Source organism: Carcharodon carcharias, chromosome 8, assembly GCF_017639515.1.
Source record: "Carcharodon carcharias isolate sCarCar2 chromosome 8, sCarCar2.pri, whole genome shotgun sequence".
Classification (NCBI taxonomy): domain Eukaryota; kingdom Metazoa; phylum Chordata; class Chondrichthyes; order Lamniformes; family Lamnidae; genus Carcharodon; species Carcharodon carcharias.
Window position 1 is genome coordinate 59443846 of NC_054474.1, and position 24405 is coordinate 59468250.

The window sequence follows — 24405 nt, forward strand, 5'->3', positions numbered from 1 at the left end:
ACAGCATTCAAGTCTTCAATAAAGGCAAAATACTGCGGATGCTGGAAATCTGGAACAAGAACAAAAAAATGCTGGAAAAACTCAGCAGATCTGACAGCATCTGTGGAGAGAAAGACAGAGTTAATGTTTCGAATCTGTACAACTCTCTGAAGAAGTCATACGGACTCGAAACGTTAACTCTGTCTTTCTCTCTACAGATACTGTCAGGCCTGCTGAGTTTTTCTAGCATTTTGTGTTTTGGTTCAAGTCTTCGACTTGTGCCTTAGAGAAAGTTAAGATTTCTTAAGTAAAATGTAAGTAATTGTGATGTAAATGGAAACCAAGTTTCTCGGAGGCAACTTTAGCAATGGAGCAGATATAGGATGTCTAACACATTTGACAATTTCAGAGTAAATTAGACTTGCACAACAGTAACATTTGTTTCATACTCCATAAGGTCCTGATAGGGAAATGGCAGGGACTTTGAACAAATTTTGTATCCATCTTCAAGGTAGAAATCACAAAAGGAGTCCGAAAAATAGAAAATTAGGGGAGGGAGAAACTTAAAACAATTATTGATAGAGAAAGAGTACTAAGAAAATGTTTGAGGCTAAAGGCTGACAAGTACCTTCAACCTAATAGCCTGCATACTAAGGTCTTAAAAGGAGCGACTGCAGGGCTAATGGATGCATCTGTTGTAATCTTCCAAAATTCCCCAGATTCTGGAAAGGTCTCAGTGGATTGGAAAACTGCAAATGTAATGCCTTTATTCAAGAAAGAGAGAGACAGAAAGCAGGAACTATAGGCAGTTAGCCCAACATCTGTCATTAAGGAGGTAGTAGCAATACATTTAGAAAATCATAATACAATCAAGCAGAGTCAATATGGTTCTATGAAAGGGAAATTGTGTTTAACAAATTTGTTAGAGTTTTTTAAGGATGTAATGAGCAGGGTGGATAAAGGAGAACCAGTAAACTCTGTAGCTGGACTGCCAAAGGGCATTTAATAAGGTAGCACCATAAAAGGTTATTGTGCAAGCTAACAGCTCATGGTCTTGGGGCTAATATACCAGCATGAATTAAAGACTTGCTAACTAACAGGGAAGAGTCAGGATAAACAGGCAAGTTGCAGGTTGGTAAACTGTAACAAATGGGGTGCCACAACTACTTAAAATCTACATTCATGGTTTAGATGAAGGTACCAAGAACATTGTGGCCAAATTTACTGATGATACAAAGATAAGTGGAAAAGCATTTCCAGTTCCCTGGCCCCAACCGCTTCCTCTTCACCATGGATGTCCAATCCCTCTACACCTCCATCCCCCACCAGGATGGTCTGAGGGCCCTTAGCTTTTTCCTGGAACACAGGCCTGAACAATCCCCATCCATCACTACTCTCCCCCGTCTGGCTGAACTTATTCTCACACTGAACAATTTCTCCTTTAATTCCTCTCACTTCCTCCAAATAAAAGGTGTGGCTATGGGTACCTGCATGGGCTCCAGCTATGCCTGTCTCTTTATGGGGTATGTGGAACATTCCTTGTTCCAGTCCTACTCCAGCCCCCTCCCACAACTCTTTCTCCAATACATCGATGATTACTTCAGTGCTGCTTCATGCTCTCATCGGAACTTGGAAAAATTTATTAATTTTGTTTCCAATCTCCACTCCTCCATCATTTTCACGTGGTCCGTCTCTGACACTTCCCTTCTCTTCCTTGACCTCTCTGTCTCAATCTCTGGTGATGGACTGTCCACCAGTGTCCATTACAAGCCTACCGACTCCCACAGCTACCTCGACTACAGCTCCTCATACCCCACTTCCTGTAAGGACTCCATCCCATTCTCTCAGTTCCGTCGCATCTGTTCTGATGATGCTACCTTCAAAAACAGTTCCTCTGACATGTCCTCCTTCTTCCTTAACCGAGGTTTTCCACCCATGGTTGTTGACAGGGCCCTCAACCGTGTCCGGCCCATCTCCCGCGCATCCGCCCTCACGCCTTCTCCTCCCTCCCAGAAACATGACAGGGTCCCTCTTGTCCTCACTTATCATCCCACCAGCCTCCGCATTCAAAGGATCATCCTCCACCATTTCCGCCAACTCCAGCATGATGCCACCACCAAACACATCTTCCCTTCACCCTCCCGGTGGCATTCCATAGGGATCGTTCCCTCTGGGACACCCTGGTCCACTCCTCAACCCCCACCTATGGCAACTCCCCATGCCCACGCAAAAGATGCAACACCTGCCCCTTCACTTCCTCTCTCCTCACCGTCCAAGGGCCCAAACACTCTTTTCAAGTGAAGCAGCATTTCACTTGCATTTCCCCCAACTTAGTCTACTGCATTCGTTGCTCCCAATGCGGTCTCCTCTACATTGGGGAGACCAAACGTAAACTGGACGACTGCTTTGCAGAACACCTGCGGTCTGTCTGCAAGAATGACCCAAACCTCCCTGTCGCTTGCCATTTTAACACCAAACCCTGCTCTCTTGCCCACATATCTGTCCTTGGCTTGCTGCATTGTTCCAGTGAAGCCCAACGCAAACTGGAGGAACAGTACCTCATCCTCCAACTAGGTACTTTACAGCCTTCCGGACTGAATATTGAATTCAACAACTTTAGATCTTGAACTCACTCCTCCATCCCCACCCACTTTCTGTTTCTACCCCCTTCCTTTTGTTTTTTCCAATAATTTATATAGATTTTTCTTTTCCCACCTATTCCTATTATTTGTAAATCTTTTATGCCCCGCTAGTCTTTCCACCCCACCCCCACTAGAGCTGTACCTTGAATGCCCTACCATCCATTCTTAATTAGCCCACTCGTTTAGATAATATCACCTCTGTGTTTCGTTCTTTTGTCTGTGACATCTTTTGATTATCTGCTCCTATCACTGCTTGCTTGTCCCTACAACACCACCAACCAACACCCACCCCCCCCAACTTCTCTCCCCCACCCCCCCCACCTTAAACCAGCTTATATTTCACCCCTCTCCTTTTATTCGCTCAGTTCTGTGGAAGGGTCATGAGGACTCGAAACGTCAACTCCTTCCTTCTCCACCGATGCTGCCAGACCTGCTGATTTTTTCCAGGTAATTCTGTTTTTGTTTTGGATTTCCAGCATCCGCAGTTTTTTGTTTTTATATAAGTGGAAAAGCAAGTTGTGAGGAGGACGGAGTCTGCAAAGGGACATTGATAGGTTAAGCAAGTGGGCAAAAATTTGCCAGACTGAGTATAATGGGGGAAAAAGTGAAGTTATTCGCCTTGGTGAGAAGAATAGAAAAGCAAATTATTTAAATGAAGGGAAATTATAGAATGCTACAGTACAGAGGGATCTGGGTGTTGTGGCACATGAAACAGAAATTGGCACGCAGATAGAGCAATCAGGGAGGCAAATGAAATGTTGGCCCTTATTGCAAAGGAGGTGGAAAATAAAAATAGGGAAGTCTTGCTACAGCTATAACAAGGTATTGGTGAGACCACGCTGGAGTACTATGTACAGTTTTTGTCTCCCTGTTTAAGGAAGGGCATCCTTACTTTGGAGGCAATTCAGAGAAGGTTCACTAGGTTGATTCCTGGGTACAGGGGTAAGGTTGAGCAGGTTGGACCTATATTCATTGGCGTTTAGATAGAAGAATGAGTGTGAGCTTATTAAAACCTATATGATTCTGGCAATGTTCTGACAGGGTAGATGCTGAAAAGATGTTTCTCCTTGTGCGGGGATCTAGGACTAGAGGACATAATTTCAGGATAAGGGGGTCACCCATTTAAAATGGATTTGAGGAAGAATTTCTTCACTGAGGGTCATGAATCTTTGGAATTCCCTACTCCAGAGCGCTCCAGATGCTGAGTCACTGAATATATTCAAGGTGAATACAGACAGAATTTTGAACAATAGGAGAGTCAAGGGTCATGGGGAACAGGCAGGAAAATGGAGTTGAGGGCAAGATCAGTTCAGCAGAGCAAACTCAGGGGGCTGTGTGGCCTCCACTTGGCTCCAATTTCTTACACCCTTATGGTATGAAAATCTGTTGATATACTTACTTTTAAAAAAAATATAATACTTACTTTTAAAATAAACATAAATAAAAAGAAAAATAGACCAGAAAAAATGGGAAGGGCCATTAAAATTGGAAACTCTGCAGACTTGCAAACCGATGTAAAGGGTGCCTGAAAAGATGAACGGACTAACCATTGCTTCATTATAATACCCTTATCTTTATATTCTTTTGTCAGATTATACTATTCATCATAACTGGATGTGGAATTGAATCTTGGACCTTCTAACTTGTATGGTTTAATACTAGACCAAGTAATGCTTTTGCTCATGTGGCTATCTGGAAAACATCTTGCTTTGTTTTTAAAACAGCTTTGTATATATAAATACAATAATTTCTCTGAACCGCCAGTATTAGATCATGCATTCCCAGGTCACGAATAGCATGGTTCAAAAGCAGAACAAAACTTCCTCTACTCTATTTCAACAACATGCCTTAAACTAATCCCAAAAGAGCACCTGCAATGTACCTGTATGCTTTATTTACCCATTTTCTTCACAGAACATCTTTGAGTCTCAAGTTAAAATAAGAATATAAACTTACTACTGTACAGTTCTAGACCAGTGTTGACCAATACACTTGTCACTTGATACTTGCGGCAAATTGGCCATAGATGTGTGGTGATTTGAAACTGTTCATTAACACAACTCAGTATTGAGTGAGTCTGAAAAAGTTGCAGCAGCGGGTATTAGTATGCACTGGCTAGACTGCCATTTGTTGTCCTTCTCTGAGCAAGGAAGAATTAGCCATTAAGATGGAAGCAAAATACTGTGGATGCTGGAAACCTGAAACAAAAACAAAAATTGCTGGGAAAAACTCAGCAGGTCTGACAGTATCTGTGGGGAGAAAGACAGGGTTAATGTTTCGAGTCCGGACTCGAAGAATTAACCATGTTGCTGTTAGACAGGAATCACATATCTATTAGACTGCAGCTATATTTACTACAATATAGTTCAGTTGTCGGGTTTTTGGTGACCTGGAAGCTGATGGGCTATTTGCTCAAATGGAACAATAGTCCTCTGTTAGTTCCCGTCTCTGTCCCTGTTTTCTCTGGATGCTTCTATATGATGATACATTTAGATCTGCAGGATCAATCTGTGAAGCACTGTAAAAGTAAGGCTGGCTTTCAGAAGGAAACCGATTGCTCTCAAAATTTTGGGAGGGAATCTAAAGACACGGGATGCTAATTGAAGTGCATGGTTACGCTTAGCTGGTAGTTTGTGGTTTTCACAAAACAGTTGAGTCTGAGCAACAGACTGCGCTTCGTGACTGCCAATGAGGGCTGAAATGTGCAATTTTGGCAAACTGGGGTGTTACAGCAACATCCAAACCTATTCAGCCTTCATCTTAATAGATTAGTTGAAATGGGCAATTGAAAGGGATATGACACTATTGGCTTAAAAGGAGATTATAGGAAGTTAGCTATGAGCCAAAGGTAAATTAATTGTCCAGTTGCCGTTTTCAGAAATGGAAAACAGCAGAGGGTAGGGCAAGGCAAGAATCAGAGGGTAGGCAAGGCAAGAGTCAGAGTCAAGGCAAGAGTCAGAAACCAGTATGTAGAGGTTTGTCAATTTTTTATCCTTCCCATGTCTCCCAATATACTAGTTCTGATAAAATAGAGATAGCTTACTCTTGGAAGAAATGTATTTAGAATAAGCTGGGACACACCATCAGAAACACAACAATTAAATTAACAGATTGCCACCATCCTTTGAGTGTGTAAAAAGTGGACTTGCTTTGTCAAACAATTGGATCGCAAAATCTTATTGAAGTTGCCTTCCTGGCTCTGATACTGTGTATATCAATATCAATTACTGATGATTAAAAACCTCAAACTTATTCCCAAAAGACTGCACATATGTTTTTATTAATATTGCATACATTTGTATCATACGACAAACTTGGTTGCTACAAGTTTGACAAGCATTGAAATCCTACTTGACAACACTGTTCTAGACAGCCTGCGAGGAATTAGATTGAACCTGTTCCAAATCAGTCCCATAGTTAGTAGATTTTTTTACTAGTTTTGTCTGTAATCTCATGAGTGAAATGTAACCGGAAGGTCAGTTGTACACAAGGACACCTAGTTCTCTCCAACAGACAAATAGTATAAACATGAGGAAAGGTAAGTAATAGGAAATTGAAGGTAGAGATGAAACTCTGTTGGTTCATGACCAACAATTATTTATTTGAGTAAGTATTGCTGAAAAGAGAGACATATCTAAGTTTTTCATCTTGCACACATCAGGACACTCTTAAGAATATCAATATAACAATTTATGCTGTATGTGAAGAGAGTGCTGATTGGTTGGCAAGTGGCATTGCATGGCAGACTCATTCCACAGGGCAATGCCTTGACCAATCAGAGTCAAGTTGCCGAGTTTAAATTTCAAACAATGCTTGGCAGTTAACTGTAAATCACCATCAGTGGTGCATTCTCCATGGCAATGCCACTTGCCAACCAATCAACAATCTTTCAGCAATACTCAAGTTCTGTACTAACAAACGACTATTTTTTTTTCATTAGCTGCATGTACAAATGGGAAAGGGGTGAGTAGTTGTCAAAGCAACTTCAAGACAATTCCTACATTGTTAGCAAGTTTGAAGCTTACGTGAAATTATTTAATCAATTTTACCCTGCTAATACACAGATGATTCAATTTACTTACATATTCCTGTGCAAAATCAATAAGGTTTTGAAGATCTATGTCATCCCTATAAGCTTGAACATTTTTGTTGATAAATAAATTGAGCTGGTCCTTGATCCAGTCCTTGAAGACAAATGCTAGTATCCCCGTCGTCAACTCCAAGAAGAAAATTAGACCCAAAAATACTGAAAACTGAAAAATAACATTTTTAATAGAATTCACCTTACACCAAAATATAATAAATACAGAAGTGTGGCATGTTTTCTCAGTTGGCACAACATATTTCCATATTTAAAATTTCAAAACATCAGAACAGCTGTATTTTTCTTATATTAAATACATTAAAAAGAAATGGTTGGCTATAATTATTACTGGGAGAGAAAATTAACATATGGTGCAATTGCTCCCCAAATTAAATTCACCAAAATCCTCCCTGCTGCCTACTGTTCCTTCCCATCTTATTTCCCATGTTAATTTTGGAAATTTTCAAATTATCGCAAATCCAATTATAAAGTATTTTGTTAACTGAAAATATAATGAAAACTGAAAAACAGAGTATACAATTTATTTCAAATTTAGCACTTCTATTCTTAACATGCTCTTTTTTTAATTTATAGACTTATGCTTATATTGGCCTCATTGACATTTTCACATCGAAAAGGTAACTCTCCAATCTATAGAACTGAAAGCAGTTCATCCTTCTGCTAACAGGAAAACCACCCTGCATTTGCCATAACTCAAATTTTAAAGAAAGGAAGGAGAAAAATGATATTAATTCTGAATAATTTTGTTAGCCACTAACAATTGTGTGGTCCGCTCGAATTGTTGTTAGGGTTGCTGTTTGGAAATGTTACTGCCCAAAATAATGAGTGACCTTTAAAAATGCTTGTGTCACTTTTTGTCAATCTCATTGGTCAAGTGGTTACAGGACAGTTTTGTTCATGTCCCTTAACCGATTGCAATAGCATACAACTGACCAGATCATTCAACTTTTGGCTGATGGTGCTCTGGACAAAAATTAGTAAAAGCAAAACACCCATTGGAAGGAAAAAATCAGGAAGTTTCAGTTTATGCAACTATACCCGGAATGGCAGATTCCTTGAGCTACAAAAAGATTACCTTCAAAAAAATAACTTAGCCAGAGCATGGCAATGACTAGTGTTCCAAAAGAAACTTCATCTGCAGCATAAACAAGATTGGAATGCCAAAGAGTTTCCTCTTCTTGCTTTAACCTGCAATTCTACCAACCTTTGACATCTCCAAGCTTAATTCTATCCATTTCCATCTTTTGATTATATTGACACCAAAATTTCACTTTTCTAATTCTTTCTCCTTCAGGTTTTTCCTGATCAATGAGTAGAATCATTCCTGTTACTTCCCAAGCTCAGGTTCTTTTAATTACATCATTCGATAGAAATGTTTCTACCTCGCCCCACTAAATTCATCTTACAGCCTGGACAGTTAAATATGAAATTAGTTTTAACACAGATCAATGAGATGTGATGCACATTGATAGGAAACATAGAAATATCACCTGCACCTCAGTAAATAAAAACAGGGGTAGAAGAGCAAACCAATCTATGGGTACAATTTAAAAAATAATTAAAAGTAGTATGCAGGTCAACAAAGCAATTAAAATGCGAATAAAGCGCACAGATTTATTTCTAGGATGTATAGAATGTATAGGTAGTAAAGTTATGTTAAACTTGCACTGGACCCTGGTCTGGCCACACTTAATGAGTCCTATGCACAGCTCTGACCTCCATACTACAAACTAGAACATAGAAGCACTGGAGAAAGTGCAAAAAAATCAAGGATGGTACCAGAACTGAAAGATTATAGCCATCAAGAAAGACTGAACCAGTTGGGGCTTTTCACTTTAGAAGAGACTTAGAGGAGAACTGATTGAGGTCTTTAAAATTATGAATGGGTTAGATGTGGGGAGAATGTTTCCACTTATGGGAGATTGCAATACTAAGAGCAATAAATACAAGATAGTTGCCAGTAAATAAGGAAATAAAGCGAAATTTTTTTACCCAGATGGTTAGAATGTGGAACTCGCTGTAGTTGAGTCAAACAGCTTTGATACTTTCAAAAGCAAACTACAACAACAACAACAACAATTTTTATTTATATAATGCCTTTAATGCAATGAAACGTCCAAGGCACATCATAGGAGCATTCTAAAACAAAGTATGACACTGACATAAGGCGATATTAGGTTGGATGACCAAAAGCTTGATCAAAGAGATATGTTTTAAGCAATGTATTAAAGGAGGAAAGCGAAGTAGAGGGGTGGAGAGGTACAGGGAGAGAATTGCAGAGCTTGGGGCCTAGTCACCTGAAGACACAGCTACCAATGATGGAGCAATTATAATTGGGAATGCACTAAGGTGCAGAATTAGAGGATCACATATTTCAAGAGTTGTGGAGATTATAGAGATAGGGAAGGGCAAGGCCATGGAGAAATCTGAAAACAAGGAACAGAATTTTAAAATCAAGACATTGCTAGATCAGGAGCCCATGTAGTTCAGCAAGCACAGGGGTGATAGGAGAATGGGATTTGCTGCGAATTAAGATTCAGGCAACAGAGTTTTGGATCACTTCAAGTTTGCAGAGGGTAGAATGTGAGAGCAACCAGTAGTGTGTTGGAATAGTTGTATCTAGAAGTAACAAAGTCATAGAAGAGGGTTTCAGCAGATGAGCTGAAACAGGTACCAAGTACAGGATAGAAAAAGGAAGTTGAGGTGAATAGCTGGTTTCTGTTTTGTATATTCTAAGCAATATCATCTTATCTTGATAGCCCTGGAGAATGTTCAAACATTCTCAAGCAAAATCAAATCCATCAACTCTCGCTTCCCTTCTGCTTGATTAGGATACCAAAGGAGTTTTCTTTAGAATTTCCATTTTCACTATCGGATGTTCCAGTTCTCCCCATCACTGATCTGGATAGCACTAAATTAAAATAGCAAACTTCTTGAATGATAGCAAACAATGTCAATTAGCTAATTTTTATCCATATGCTCCTGACAATCCTGCTAATTGTTTGGAATTGGAGGCAAGGAAAATTTCTAGTGTCGTACTGCATGGCAGATTTTCCATGTCCTGCAAATGGCAAGGTACCTGACTTAACATATGAATCAATCAGAAAATCACAACAGTGCACCTGCAATTTTCCAATTTCCACTTGAGACACATCAGGTGCCTCATCACAAATGAAGACTCAGAAACCTACCACTGTTGGTGTCATGTCATAGCCCAGTTGCTATGATCGCTGGCCCTCATGTATCCCTTACAGAAAACCTTGCAACAAACCATAGTAAACTAGTCCAATATAAGCCGACTGAATGGGAAGACCTTTCAGAACTCTTTGCCTTGTTCTCAAGTCCAAATGTTGCTTTTCATATTTGGATCCTTCTATCTGTGCCATCAAAGTAACCAGCATCATTCTAGTTGGCCAGAACATTTTGTTCCTCACTCCCTTTTACCAGGTTTAGTACAACCGTTTCCTGCTGTCTCCTGTGCAAATTCTGCCTTCAACAGTCTGAAATATCCAGAGACAACTTGTAATTTCTACAAGCCTCTTATTATCATTGCCAATCAGAACCTTACCAAAAAAAATGTCAATTCCTTCTTGCTGCCCTTTCTAAGTCTGCTTCTTTCAATCCTCCCATCCAAACTCCAATCTTGACAATTCAGAAGAGAGGAAAGTAACATTATTTCCTCAAACTTAAATTTCCAAGACAGTAACAAATAAATCTGTCTAGTGTTTTTTTTGTAATCATTACAACTGGCAGGTTTATTTTTCCATGTCTGATACTTTGGTCTCTGGTTCTAACGGTATATTTTTCACCACTCTCAGGCCACGTGTGTGCCCTACCTTATTCCATCACTTATTTATCATCTTTTCCCTCAATCTCCCTATCTCACATATTTGTATCTTCTTAATGATTCTCTAACAATCTACTGTGTTGCTCTATTAGATCACCCAACAATTAAACAACTGATATACCCTCACAATGTTGGTCTTTCTCCTCCTTCACAAAGTCCCTTTTACTGGTCCTTTAATTAGCTTGCCTGTCTGTCTTTTATCGTGTCTTCACTTCCCACAAATTCCAACTGACCACCTGCATGTTTCAAGCTATTTGTTTTTATTTCATATTTACCACATTTGCAGTACTTTTTTGTTTAATTCCTTGAGATTTAGTTCCCTAAATCACAGAACACTTGAATGCAGATTCTTAATAGTTTGGTGAATTCCAAGTTATTTGTTCTGTTTGTCAGTAGGCACTTCTGAGTAAGTTACCATTATATGGCTTTCCACAAAAATTAAGTTCTTGACCAAATAGGTTCCTCAAAGTGTTAATGCTGTAGTTGATGACTCATTCACTGTCTTTTTTCAAAAGTTCAAGGATTTCATACAGGTCTATCCCCTCTCCCTATTTTTTACATCAATAATATAAGAACATCAGTAGGCAATTTTGCCTCATGTGCCTGGTCCACTATTCAATTAGATCATAGCAGATCTTCACCTCAACACTATTTACCCACCTTTGCTCCATCTTTAATATCCTATGAAAAAGAACAAAAATTAGCCTGTCTTGAAAGTTCCAACTGACTGAGTACTCTCAGCCTTTTTGGGGAAAAGGGTTCCAGGTTCCACTAGGCTTTGGCGAAAAAGTGTTCTCTGTTTATTTCCCAAATTGCCTAGCTCTAACTTTAAGGTAGTGTCCCTTTGTTCTGCATTCCCTACCCCGCAGTGGAAACAGGTTCTCTGCACCTAGTGTTCGGTTTCATTAATCATTTTAAAGACCTTGGATAGATCATTCCTTAACCTTCCAAACTCAAAGGAATATAAATCAAATTCATAGAACATATTTCATTCATCATGCAACCATACTCTTTCCTATGATTCCATTCTATACACTATAAAGTTCCTTCAGACTCTATATCCACACAACTTACCCTTTCCAGTACGCTCTCAGATGATTCACTGAATATTGATCTCTCTAATGAGTCAGTGAAAGTCTTTTTTCTTAATGGCTATGAAGGCACCATTTCCTGTGGCTTCAATTGTTAAAGCTTCCTCCAAATGCTTTGCATTTTTTTTTTAAACCAAATATGTAATTGCTTCTCATCAATTTTTAACTTTCTAGTGTCCAAGTTCATACTGAGTCTTGGACTTTAGAGGCTTTTACTATACCTTCTTTGAGTTCCTGATAGCATACAAGAACCTTGCCACCCACAAGTATAATCCATTTATCAAATCTAGCCTTTAATTGTTTACTCTCCTCTAATACAGCATTCCTTGTCTTTCTCTATTTTATCAATCCTATGGTGAGCATTTGTCTGAACTTATAAAAGCAAAGAACTGCAGATGCTAGAAATCCAAAACAAAAACAGAAACAGAAATACCTGGAAAAACTCAGCAGGTCTGGCAGTATCAGCGGAGAAGTGCACAGCTGACGTTTCGAGTCCTCACGACCCTTCAAAAGAACTGTTAAAGGGTCATGAGGACTCGAAACGTCAACTATGCTCTTCTCCGCCGATGCTGCCAGGCCTGCTGAGTTTTTCCAGGTATTTCTGTTTCTGTTTTTGATTTGTCTGAACTTCTTTTTTGAGTTTCTTCTATTCCAAATATTAGAAGCACATAGCTCTTACTCCTCCCTACATCCAAACAGAGTTTATGTAATAGACTGTGCTAGCCTCATGTTTAAACACATTCTTTCACGGAACCTCTACCTGCACAGGTGTATGCAAAAATCCAATGACACAATCTGAAAAGGAGAGTTTTATTGCTGTCCTAACCAATGTTTACCCCTCAACTAAAACTAATAAAGCAGATTATTTGGCCACTGCTCTTTGCTGTGTGACCATCACATCAATTACAATAGTAGCTACCCTAGAAAACTACTTAATTGGTTGTGCTGGGCTTGTGGCATCCACAGAACATGAAAAAGACTATAGAAAGTCCAGCTCTCTCCTGGTAGGTAAAGCCAGTGAAGCTTGCTTAAAAACTCTGAATTATCCAGAAATTAAAGTTAGACAACTTTAAAAAAATCTTTCTCCAATTAAGTATTTTTGACTAGCAATAGGCTGTAACAGTTTCTCTAATTTTATTAATTAAATATGATGTGCTTTCTTTAATTACAAGAAAAGGTACATGCCAAACAATATTGTCTGCAGCTACCTAAACTGGGCTAACTGGATAAAACTTCACACTTACAAAGCAGCCTGCTTGATTGGCTCCAAATTCGCCATCTTAAAAATTCACACCCTCCACCACCAACAAACAGTGGCAGTGTGTACATATACTAGATAGACTGCAGCAACTCATCAAGTCTCCTGCAATAGCACCTTCCAAATTTCCACCACATAGAAGAACAAAGGCAGTAAATGCATGGAAACACCACCACCTCCAAGTCACACACCATCCTGACTTGGAACCATATTGCTGTTTTTGGGTTTCAAAACCCTGAAGCTTCCTTCCAGCAGCACTATAGGTGTGCCTACACCATATGGACTGCAGCAGTTCAAAATGGGAGCTCAACACCACCTTCTCAAGGGCAATTAGGGATCAGCAACAAATGCTAGTCTTGCCAGCAATGCTCACCTCCCCCAAAAGAATAAAAGAATTGTGCAGATTATTTTTGGAGGCAAGGAATACGAGCCAACTGCATCACTCAATTAACTAAATCTTGATGAGTTTTAAATTTTGTGATAAAAGGTCACAAAGTCACAAACTATCAAAGTGATGCTAAATGGAAAAGCCATCGGTTCATTATTTTTCTCTCATGACACCCTCACTTATGATATTCAGTGCATCGATACACTGAGGTACAACTGACTGTGCTCCAATTGATTAATAATGTTGGTCAACTATTTTAGGTTTTTACATTTGGTTTACAGCGTTATCTTAACCTCTTCATTCCACTGCTTCTTTGTAACAAACTGCAGACTATATTTCTTAGGAATAACACATTCAAAGTCTACCTCTCACTAAATCTGCAAATATTGTAAACACCACAAGTCAAGGATGTGCAACTTGACCATTAATATCAAATACCTGCCACTGATAGAAAATAAATACCAAAAACACAGAAGATTCAAAAGAATTGAAAGTGCATAAAAGCGATCAAAGCTTATTTTTAAACAATTTCTCCGTTAGGTAACATACACAATAAACTGGCAAAGAAGTACTGAAAATGCTGGAAGTCAAACCAAAATAGGCAATGCTGGGAGCATTCAGTAGGTCAGGTAGCATCTATGGATAAAATAAAATTAAGGTATCAGATATAGCCCTCTGTCAGAACAATAAACTGGCACACCTCCTTAAAAGCAAAGTTAGGTCCATTGTTTCTTTACGAATCATATATTTTGTTGGTTAGTTGCAGACAACAGCCTGACATTAGCACCAACCACACAAAGTAAACCACACAGAATACCAAAATACACATTTTGCTGAACTTCCTATAGTTACATAACATCTTCTACTTGTTATGTTTTATATCTGCACTACCTGGGTGGTTGAAGTTGACACCTGCGATAGTAAAGCCTTTCCTAATCTTCCTATTCTAGATTTTATCAGAAGCTACTTTCCTGTGAGAGTTCCAACTTTCCATGCATTCAAATGGTCTGCATTTGTCTTGAGAGTTTTCAGTAACATGGTCAGGAAATAAACAGCAAACCATAACCTGTAATCATGTAACTTTCTGGTGCTGGATTTATCCTGTCTCTATAAGATTTCCAATTTTGAAAACAGTGAAACGTCACACAGTTGCATATTTGCAGGCGATGTACTTCCATCTAGCTCAAGTGGACAAAATTATAAAAGCATTTCAACTCTTAAAAACTAAGCTAACCATTTGTAAATAAGTTGGAAATAATTGGTCTGCCTTTCCTTGAATCTTTTACTGAACTGACCAGTTCCTTCTGAAATTTTAAGCTACACTGGCTTCCAATTCATACAACAATCAGTCCATAATTAGTGCAGAAAGGTATTACTGAGATATCTGGATTTTAAATTCTCCACCATTCAAATTTAAAAAGGAGCTGTGAATCCTATACACAATGAGCCATCAAACAACATTGATTATTCACCTGACAAAACTTGCCACACTATCAAAATTAGCTGGAAACAAGAATTTGAATTGCAGAGAGTTTTTAATCATTTGTGTGCTTTGAATAGGTATAAAGGCACAGCCATTAAATCACAACTCAATAAAAACTTCATTTTTGTCAGAAGCAGTTTAACTACAAATAGTTAGCACAGTGATTTCTATAACACATGGAGCCAGAGGTAGCATTGCTGAATGGCTCGTTGATGCATTGGATTGTAACGCTCACAGCCACAATGGTCAATTTGTGTATGCATATCTTGTCAAAAGTAGTTAGCTTCCAAGCAATCTCCAAAAATGATATATTTTCCCCTTTTAAAACCTGTTTATAACATTAATGCATACAATTCCAAACCATTTTCCAAAATATGTTCAAAGATGCGTGGATGAAATTTCACAAAGCATTTAATAAATATATGGAGGAATTCCAACATGCACTATTTGGTTTGTTTTCTAACTTACTAAATTTATAGAAAACAATAAATTACAATCATCAAATTTGTTTAAATTTGAGAAAACACCTAAAATAGAATTGTTCTTTCAAGGACTGTTGAAGAACTTACTTGTAACTAATCAAAATTTAAGAAAACACCTATGTTGTAATTTTCCAACATATTAACAGTAATGTAAACATACTTACAAACTTCAACAGGAATGTATTCTCACGGAGTGCACCAATACAGCCAGCAAATCCAAGAATGAACATCACTCCACCTACCACAATGAACAACCATACTGGGTCAAACCCTCCCAGATCTGTAATAGAGGAAATGTTGGAAAGCACACCCTGAAAGAGAAAATATTGCATACCATTATTATTAGTCAAAGATACAGTATACATTCTAACTAGCTTTCGCTTTTTATACTTTTTGCCCTAAACTTTCCTTTTCAAGAAACAAGGGAAAAATCATGAAATTGAGACACTAAGGAGCAGTCAGGATAAAAATCACAGGCAGCAGTAGCAAAAAAAAAAATCACAAAAATATTTTTAAATTATTTTATCAGAAGTATTAAAACAGTATTTAGCAGGGAGATAGTCAGGTAGACATGACCTATAAATTGAGATTAGAAATTATATAACCACATTTAAAATAAAGGAGAAATATTAAATTAATTTAACTCAGAGGATAAAACTCCTGGTCTAGACATAATGCATCTGTGAATTTTTTAAAAATCTAGGGAAGAGGCTGCTGGGGCAATATTAAAATATTGAATAATTAGTTAGAAAAAGGGGTAATACCAGATAAGTGGCTAAAGGCCAATGTGATAGCCTATCGCCCTTTTCAAATAAAGGCGAGTTCCCTCAATATGTTCAAAGTAGTGGGAAAAATGGTATCCCTACTAGTGAAAATAGAAAAATATCAAGAAACCAAAAATATAATGATGAATAGTTAAAATGGATTTCAAAATGAAAGGTCTTGCTTGACCAGAATAATTTAATCTTTTGAAGAGGTAACAGAGAGTAGGCAGGAGTAATGTAGTGGATGTAATATATCTAGATTTCCAAAAGGCCTTCGATAAGCTACCAAACGATATACTCTAACCTTATTCATTAGTGTGAGACATCAGGAAGAAACAGCAAATTGAATAGCTAGCTGACTGCAAGATTGAAAGCAGAGTAGTAGTAGTAATGGATATCTATTCAGTGACAATAGGTAGGAAGTAGAATCCCACAAAGATCAGTGTTGTTCACAATTTATATTAAGGATTTAGGCTTTGGAATTAAGATCAATATTAAATTAGGAGGGTTAACAAACACTGCAGAGGACTGCAACAAATTGCAAGGCATTAATAAACTTGCAAAACTGCCTTTAACCAATTTCTCACCCCAATCATCATCATATTAGTGAGGTATCTATCGTGTCAGCACCACATCATTACATGTTTTCACATCCATCTGCGTCTCATCTCAATGTTTCAAGGTTTTATCTTCTAGAGGAGCCTAGACATTCCAATCCTGTGTTTGCACATACAGAAACAGCCTCTCAGACAGACTCAAGGTCTTAGCTTTTTGCTGCGAGTAAGTTCTTTTGTGACTCGACATCATTTTCCCACAGTCCCACTACCTTGACATTTCTATACTGTGCCCTACTTCTAAGTTTTTCTACTTTACTAAGAAATTCCTAATAAAGTTAGATTTTAACAATTAGTATTCCAGTTAGTAACCTAATAACCTTACAACTGATTTGTGGACTATGGGGGAACTGTTATGTGTATTACACATAAGATGATTGCGAAAACATGTAGAATGTTGTAAGTTGTTATATTTTAGATGGAGGAACAAAAACACATGACAATAGTAAGGCATTTTTTCCCTGAGGGAGGTGTTGGGAAAATGTCTAATTTCAAGATTCATATGTTTTAGGGTTATAGCTTTTAGTTTGGGGATTGAAGTTTTTAAAATACAAGATAAATGAAAAGCCCTGATGAAAGGCTGGCAAACAGACCTAAAATAATTACAATTCAAAGGATGATCTGTGTTTATTTAATAAGATCGAAGTTGCAAGTGGGAAAACACTAAACAATGGATAGCCCCTTTTCTGGATTTCCTGGTGGAGCCCAAGATGTCTACAGTTGTCTTCATAAGGAGTTTAAATTGTTCATATGGTTTCCCAAAACAAAGGGAGGCTTGGAATGGGTAATAATGAGCCTGAATCTCTATATGGAAAATCCCAGGGATGCCACGTTGCCACGGGGATATGTTGCAGTGAGGCATATTTTTTAGGTTGGGATTTGTGTGTGTGATTTCTCACAGAAATAGGCAGTTGGAGCTTGGGGGCAGCTTTGAGAAGCAAAGAGAGAATTTACCAGAAGCTGGAGAACAAAAGCAAAGGACTATCATAAACCAAGGATCCCAGAAATGAAGGAACCCTTAAGATCCTGTAAAGTATAGGGGAATTCTTAGATGCAAAGAAAGGTAGAATGGGGAGTGTCCTGTTGAGATTTTGGGCCTAATGAATACATGTTTACGAAATATAGTGTTGAGTTAGTGTTACTTGCTTTGTTTAACTCTTGCACAGTATTTTTTTTATTTAAAAGCGAAACCTTGTAGCGTAATTCTTTCATTAACAACTGGGAGTTTGATTTCCATTTTAGAAGTTACTGACCTTCACTGAAATCATAACATATAATTGACAAACTAATTTCAAAATAGATAAGTATGAGGCATTACATTTTGGTAAGAAAATAAGGTCAGATATTATTCAGAAAATAAGATTCTAAATGGTACAGAGGAGGAAAGGGATCCGGGGGTACAAATACACAAATCACTGAAAATTGTGTTGCAGCTCAATAAGGTTATAGCAAAGCAAACCCTGTGCTAAACTTGTATCAAACCTTGGTTAGCCCACACAGTTTTGGTCACCATATTATAAAAAGAATAGAGAGGCACTGGAGATTACTAAGGATCAACACTGAACCCATTCCTCTTCCTGATTGTAATGGATACTCTAATTGAACAAGTGAGACAGGAAGTGCCATGGTCAATGATGTTTGCAGATGACACTGAGCTTTGTGGTGGGGATGATAAGAACATGACCGAATATCCGGAGAAAAGCACAGGAAGAAAAGGTATGAAAATCAGTACACAAATATCCAACTTATGGATTGTCAGTTTGAGTTGAGGGAAGAGGAGTAGAGTGAAGATGTAAAGATTACGGGTGCAGGCATGGAGAAAGTGAGCAGTTTCAAGTGCCTGGGGTCAGTGGTGGCAGAAGATGGAAGTACTGAAATGGAAGTTAAGCAACAGATTAGCTCTGGTTGGAAGAAACGTAGTAGAGTGTTATATGAAAGGAAAGTATCGCTGAAATAAGCATGTTTAAAATATGCTTAATTCAGCACTTAGGCACAGATTTCACCAAAAGCTTATGCAAGACCCTTGCCTCTATGTTGATATCAATGGCCAAAAGATAACTAGAATAGGTGGGAATGGATATGTTAAGGATCCCGACTTCCAGGGCCGAGGGCGAGCGAGGGCCAGGGCCAGGGCCGGGGCGAGCGAGGGCCAGGGCCAGGGCCGAGGGTGAGCGAGGGCCAGGGCCAGGGCCGGGGCGAGCGAGGGCCAGGGCCAGGGCCGGGGCGAGCGAGGGCCAGGGCCAGGGCCGGGGCGAGCGAGGGCCAGGGCCAGGGCCGGGGCGAGCGAGGGCCAGGGCGAGCGAGGGCCAGGGCCAGGGCCAGGGCGAGCGAGGGCCAGGGCCAGGGCCAGGGCGAGCGAGGGCCAGGGCCAGGGCGAGCGAGGGCCAGGGCCAGGGCCAGGGCGAGCGAGGGCCAGGGCCAGGGCCAGGGCGAGCGAGGGCCAGGGCCAGGGCCAGGGCGAGCGAGAGCCAGGGCCAGGGCCAGGGCCAGGGCGAGCGAGAGCCAGGGCCAGGGCCAGGGCGAGCGAGAGCCAGGGCCAGGGCCAGGGCCAGGGCGAGCGAGAGCCAGGGCCAGGGCGAGCGAGAGCCAGGGCCAGGGCCAGGGCCAGGGCGAGCGAAGGCCAGGGCCAGGGCCAGGGCGAGCGAGGGCCAGGGCCAGGGCCAGGGCGAGCGAGGGCCAGGGCCAGGGCGAGCGAGGGCCAGGGCCAGGGCCAGGGCCAGGGCCAGGGCCAGGGCCAGGGCCAGGGCCAGGGCGAGCGAGGGCCAGGGCCAGGGCGAGCGAGGGCCAGGGCCAGGGCCAGGGCGAGCGAGGGCCAGGGCGAGCGAGGGCCAGGGCCAGGGCGAGGGCCAGGGCCAGGGCGAGCGAGGGCCAGGGCCAGCGAGGGCCAGGGCCAGGGCGAGCGAGGGCCAGGGCCAGGGCCAGGGCGAGCGAGGGCCAGGGCCAGGGCCAGGGCGAGCGAGGGCCAGGGCCAGGGCCAGGGCCAGGGCGAGCCAGGGCCAGGGCCAGGGCCAGGGCGAGCGAGGGCCAGGGCCAGGGCCAGGGCGAGCGAGGGCCAGGGCCAGGGCGAGCGAGGGCCAGGGCCAGGGCCAGGGCGAGCGAGGGCCAGGGCCAGGGCCAGGGCGAGCGAGGGCCAGGGCCAGGGCGAGCGAGGGCCAGGGCCAGGGCCAGGGCGAGCGAGGGCCAGGGCCAGGGCCAGGGCGAGCGAGGGCCAGGGCCAGGGCCAGGGCGAGCGAGGGCCAGGGCCAGGGCCAGGGCGAGCCAGGGCCAGGGCGAGCGAGGGCCAGGGCCAGGGCCAGGGCGAGCGAGGGCCAGGGCCAGGGCCAGGGCGAGCGAGGGCCAGGGCCAGGGCCAGGGCGAGCGAGGGCCAGGGCCAGGGCCAGGGCGAGCGAGGGCCAGGGCCAGGGCGAGCGAGGGCCAGGGCCAGGGCCAGGGCGAGGGCCAGGGCCAGGGCCAGGGCGAGCGAGGGCCAGGGCCAGGGCGAGCGAGGCCAGGGCCAGGGCCAGGGCCGGGGCGAGCGAGGGCCAGGGCCAGGGCCGGGGCGAGCGAGGGCCAGGGCCAGGGCCGGGGCGAGCGAGGGCCAGGGCCAGGGCCGGGGCGAGCGAGGGCCAGGGCCAGGGCCAGGGCCGGGGCGAGCGAGGGCCAGGGCCAGGGCCGGGGCGAGCGAGCGAGGGCCAGGGCCAGGGCCGGGGCGAGCGAGGGCCAGGGCCAGGGCCGGGGCGAGCGAGGGCCAGGGCCAGGGCCGGGGCGAGCGAGGGCCAGGGCCAGGGCCGGGGCGAGCGAGGGCCAGGGCCAGGGCCAGGGCGAGCGAGGGCCAGGGCCAGGGCGAGCGAGAGCCAGGGCCAGGGCCAGGGCGAGCGAGAGCCAGGGCCAGGGCCAGGGCCAGGGCGAGCGAGAGCCAGGGCCAGGGCCAGGGCCAGGGCGAGCGAGAGCCAGGGCCAGGGCCAGGGCCAGGGCGAGCGAGAGCCAGGGCCAGGGCGAGCGAGAGCCAGGGCCAGGGCGAGCGAGAGCCAGGGCCAGGGCCAGGGCGAGCGAAGGCCAGGGCCAGGGCCAGGGCGAGCGAGGGCCAGGGCCAGGGCCAGGGCCAGGGCGAGCGAGGGCCAGGGCCAGGGCGAGCGAGGGCCAGGGCCAGGGCCAGGGCCAGGGCCAGGGCCAGGGCCAGGGCCAGGGCCAGGGCCAGGGCCAGGGCGAGCGAGGGCCAGGGCCAGGGCCAGAGCCAGAGCGAGGGCCAGGGCCAGGGCCAGGGCGAGCGAGGGCCAGGGCGAGCGAGGGCCAGGGCCAGGGCCAGGGCGAGCGAGGGCCAGGGCCAGGGCCAGGGCGAGCGAGGGCCAGGGCCAGGGCCAGGGCGAGCGAGGGCCAGGGCCAGGGCCAGGGCCAGGGCGAGCGAGTGCCAGGGCCAGGGCGAGCGAGGGCCAGGGCCAGGGCCAGGGCCAGGGCGAGCGAGGGCCAGGGCCAGGGCCAGGGCCAGGGCGAGCGAGGGCCAGGGCCAGGGCCAGGGCGAGCGAGGGCCAGGGCCAGGGCCAGGGCGAGCGAGGGCCAGGGCCAGGGCCAGGGCGAGCCAGGGCCAGGGCCAGGGCGAGCCAGGGCCAGGGCCAGGGCCAGGGCGAGCCAGGGCCAGGGCCAGGGCGAGCCAGGGCCAGGGCCAGGGCGAGCCAGGGCCAGGGCCAGGGCCAGGGCCAGGGCGAGCCAGGGCCAGGGCCAGGGCCAGGGCGAGCCAGGGCCAGGGCCAGGGCCAGGGCGAGCCAGGGCCAGGGCCAGGGCCAGGGCGAGCCAGGGCCAGGGCCAGGGCCAGGGCGAGCCAGGGCCAGGGCCAGGGCCAGGGCGAGCCAGGGCCAGGGCCAGGGCCAGGGCGAGCGAGGGCCAGGGCCAGGGCCAGGGCGAGCGAGGGCCAGGGCCAGGGCCAGGGCGAGCGAGGGCCAGGGCCAGGGCCAGGGCGAGCGAGGGCCAGGGCCAGGGCGAGCGAGGGCCAGGGCCAGGGCGAGCGAAAGGCAGGGCCAGGGCCAGGGCGAGCGAAAGGCAGGGCCAGGGCCAGGGCGAGCGAAAGGCAGGGCCAGGGCCAGGGCGAGCGAAAGGCAGGGCCAGGGCCAGGGCGAGCGAAAGGCAGGGCCAGGGCCAGGGCGAGCGAAAGGCAGGGCCAGGGCCAGGGCGAGCGAAAGGCAGGGCCAGGGCCAGGGCGAGCGAAAGGCAGGGCCAGGGCGAGCGAAAGGCAGGGCCAGGGCGAGCGAAAGGCAGGGCCAGGGCGAGCGAAAGGCAGGGCCAGGGCGAGCGAAAGGCAGGGCCAGGGCGAGCGAAAGGCAGGGCCAGGGCGAGCGAAAGGCAGGGCCAGGGCGAGCGAAAGGCAGGGCGTGGGCGAGCGAAAGGCAGCGCCAGGGCGAGCGAAAGGCAGGGCGTGGGCGAGCGAAAGGCAGGGCGTGGGCGAGCGAAAGGCAGCGAGAGGGCGAGCGAAAGGCAGCGAGAGGGCGAGCGAAAGGCAGGGCGTGGGCGAGCGAAAGGCAGGGCGTGGGCGAGCGAAAGGCAGGGCGTGGGCGAGCGAAAGGCAGGGCGTGGGCGAGCGAAAGGCAGGGCGTGGGCGAGCGAAAGGCAGGGCGTGGGCGAGCGAAAGGCAGGGCGTGGGCGAGCGAAAGGCAGGGCGTGGGCGAGCGAAAGGCAGGGCGTGGGCGAGCGAAAGGCAGGGCGTGGGCGAGCGAAAGGCAGGGCGTGGGCGAGCGAAAGGCAGGGCGTGGGCGAGCGAAAGGCAGGGCGTGGGCGAGCGAAAGGCAGGGCGTGGGCGAGCGAAAGGCAGGGCGTGGGCGAGCGAAAGGCAGCGAGAGGGCGAGCGAAAAGCAGCGAGAGGGGAACAGACAGACAGATATTCTGCTCAGCATGTGTGAAGAGCTGGAGTTGTGTCTGAGTCAGTGCTGGAGTGCAGATTCAGGAATCCGGGGAATGTCATCTCAAGAGATGAGACGGAGCAGTCATTGTGGCAGTCAGAGTCTGAGCAACCTCTGGAGGGAATTCCGAAGTTAGTTCTGAGGTGAAGATTGGAAATCCCTCATGGAGGGAGACAGAGTTTTAATGAGATTATGTAACCCACACTATATGCTGATGTCTGAGTGGGATGCTGAGAAATCTGAGATGTGTGTCTTGGTTGCCTCTGCCATTTATTGTGCAGCATTTGACCACAGTTTGCCTGTTGATTCTGAATGTGCGAGTACAAGATAGTAAATAGTGTTATTTTTCTGACCTTGTACAGAAAAGTTTATTTTGTTTGTTCAAAAACTGGAATCTTGTGCTTTATTTTCTTAGTAAGTACCTGGGATCTCAAACTTTGTCTACTTCAAGAAAAAGTTACTGGTCCCTGACCTGATTATATCAAAAACTTGGGGATGTGGTCCAGGATCATAACAGATAACTATAGCAACAATAGTAAAATCCATTTTAGTTACAAGTCAGACAACAATAAAGAATAAACAATGCACTGGGGCATTGAAGGATTCCTCAAGGAAAATTCAGGTGAAAGCCCAAGGCATGCTAAAGATTTTAAATAGCTAATTTACGTCAGTTTTCGCACCAGTACACTATGACTATTAACAGTTAAAGAAATGACCAGCTGACTCTGAAGTTGTAAATGCCAAAGTGGGTTTGGCAATATAATCCTAGAAAGAATGCTGGTTCTGACAGCATTCGTCCAAGGATGCTCAAAGAGTTAGGATCCTTCTATTTAACCACTTGCTGGAGCCAGAATTTATTCCCATTAACATAAAGGAAGCTAATAGTCCAATAAGTCAGGGGAAGAGTGGGAAAGGGATGATCTCCAGAACATCCACCCACAAGAGAGAATTGCAATAAGTCATGTAGGGAGAGAAACCGGACTCGATGACACAGGTTATCAATGAAACCCTATGCCAGTTCCATGATAATACTGAAGGGGGTGGGGGGAGCGGGGGGGGCGCACAGAGTGGCCCTTGTAGGAATTGTATTGGAAGCAAATGCAGGGTAAGGGTGAATCAGAGGTTTACATTAAGATGAATTCCTTGCGAATTTTGTTTTGTCAAAATAAAATGGGGTCTCAGCACAATTATGTCTTACCTTATGACTATAACACCTAACTAAAAATGAAGTGTATTAATTTGTTCACATGATTATGAATTTAACAGACAATTAATTCAGATTTGAAGGCATTTACAGAAATGTGGAACAGAAGCAAACAATTAATATTGAGACATTCCAATTGCTCAATGTCAAATGAAGTCAAGACTCATTTGGCATATGGGGGAGGATCTTCTGGTCAGTGAGCAGGGGGCGGGGCCCACTTGCCGACATGTAAAATGACGCAGTTTGATGTCGGGTGGAACTCCCGACGTCAGCCTGCATTATTGAGGCCATTTAAAAAGTAATTAACATTATTAATGGACCTGCCCGTCCAACCTTAGGTGGGCGGGATGAGGTTTCATTGGTGTTTTTTAAATATTTAATTAAGATTTCAGTAAAAGTGAGGGACATGTCTTAACTCATGTGACAGTGTCATATGAGGGGACATGTCAGGGAAATCTTGCTATCACTTGTTTAACATTTTTTAATTTGGAGCCGATCTCCCTGGGGCAGCACTTAGTCTCAGGGAGATCAGTGCACTCTTTTGCACGCATGCATAGCACTTCCTGGTGGACATCATGCTGGGCAGGTCTTAATTGGCCCACCCACATAAAATGGCAGCGCGACCAAGGCGCACCTGCCTGCGCCCACTGCTACACTTCTCCCCCAACTGGGGGAAATTTT

General features: G+C 44.9%; 1 protein-coding gene across 4 annotated transcripts in view; it reads right to left on the bottom strand.

Moving 5' to 3' along the window:
* tspan17 (tetraspanin 17) overlaps nt 1–24405 on the bottom strand; it is an 81098-nt gene that overhangs the window by 19668 nt on the left and 37025 nt on the right. For 2 of the 4 annotated variants that reach the window (XM_041192844.1, XM_041192847.1), the window contains exons 3-4: nt 15440–15586; nt 6704–6874 (exon numbers count right to left, since the gene is read on the bottom strand). In XM_041192844.1, the coding sequence (XP_041048778.1) occupies nt 6704–6874; nt 15440–15586 (318 nt within the window). The remainder of the gene's footprint in view (nt 1–6703; nt 6875–15439; nt 15587–24405) is intronic. The other 2 variants (XM_041192845.1, XM_041192846.1) reach the window with 2 other exon arrangements.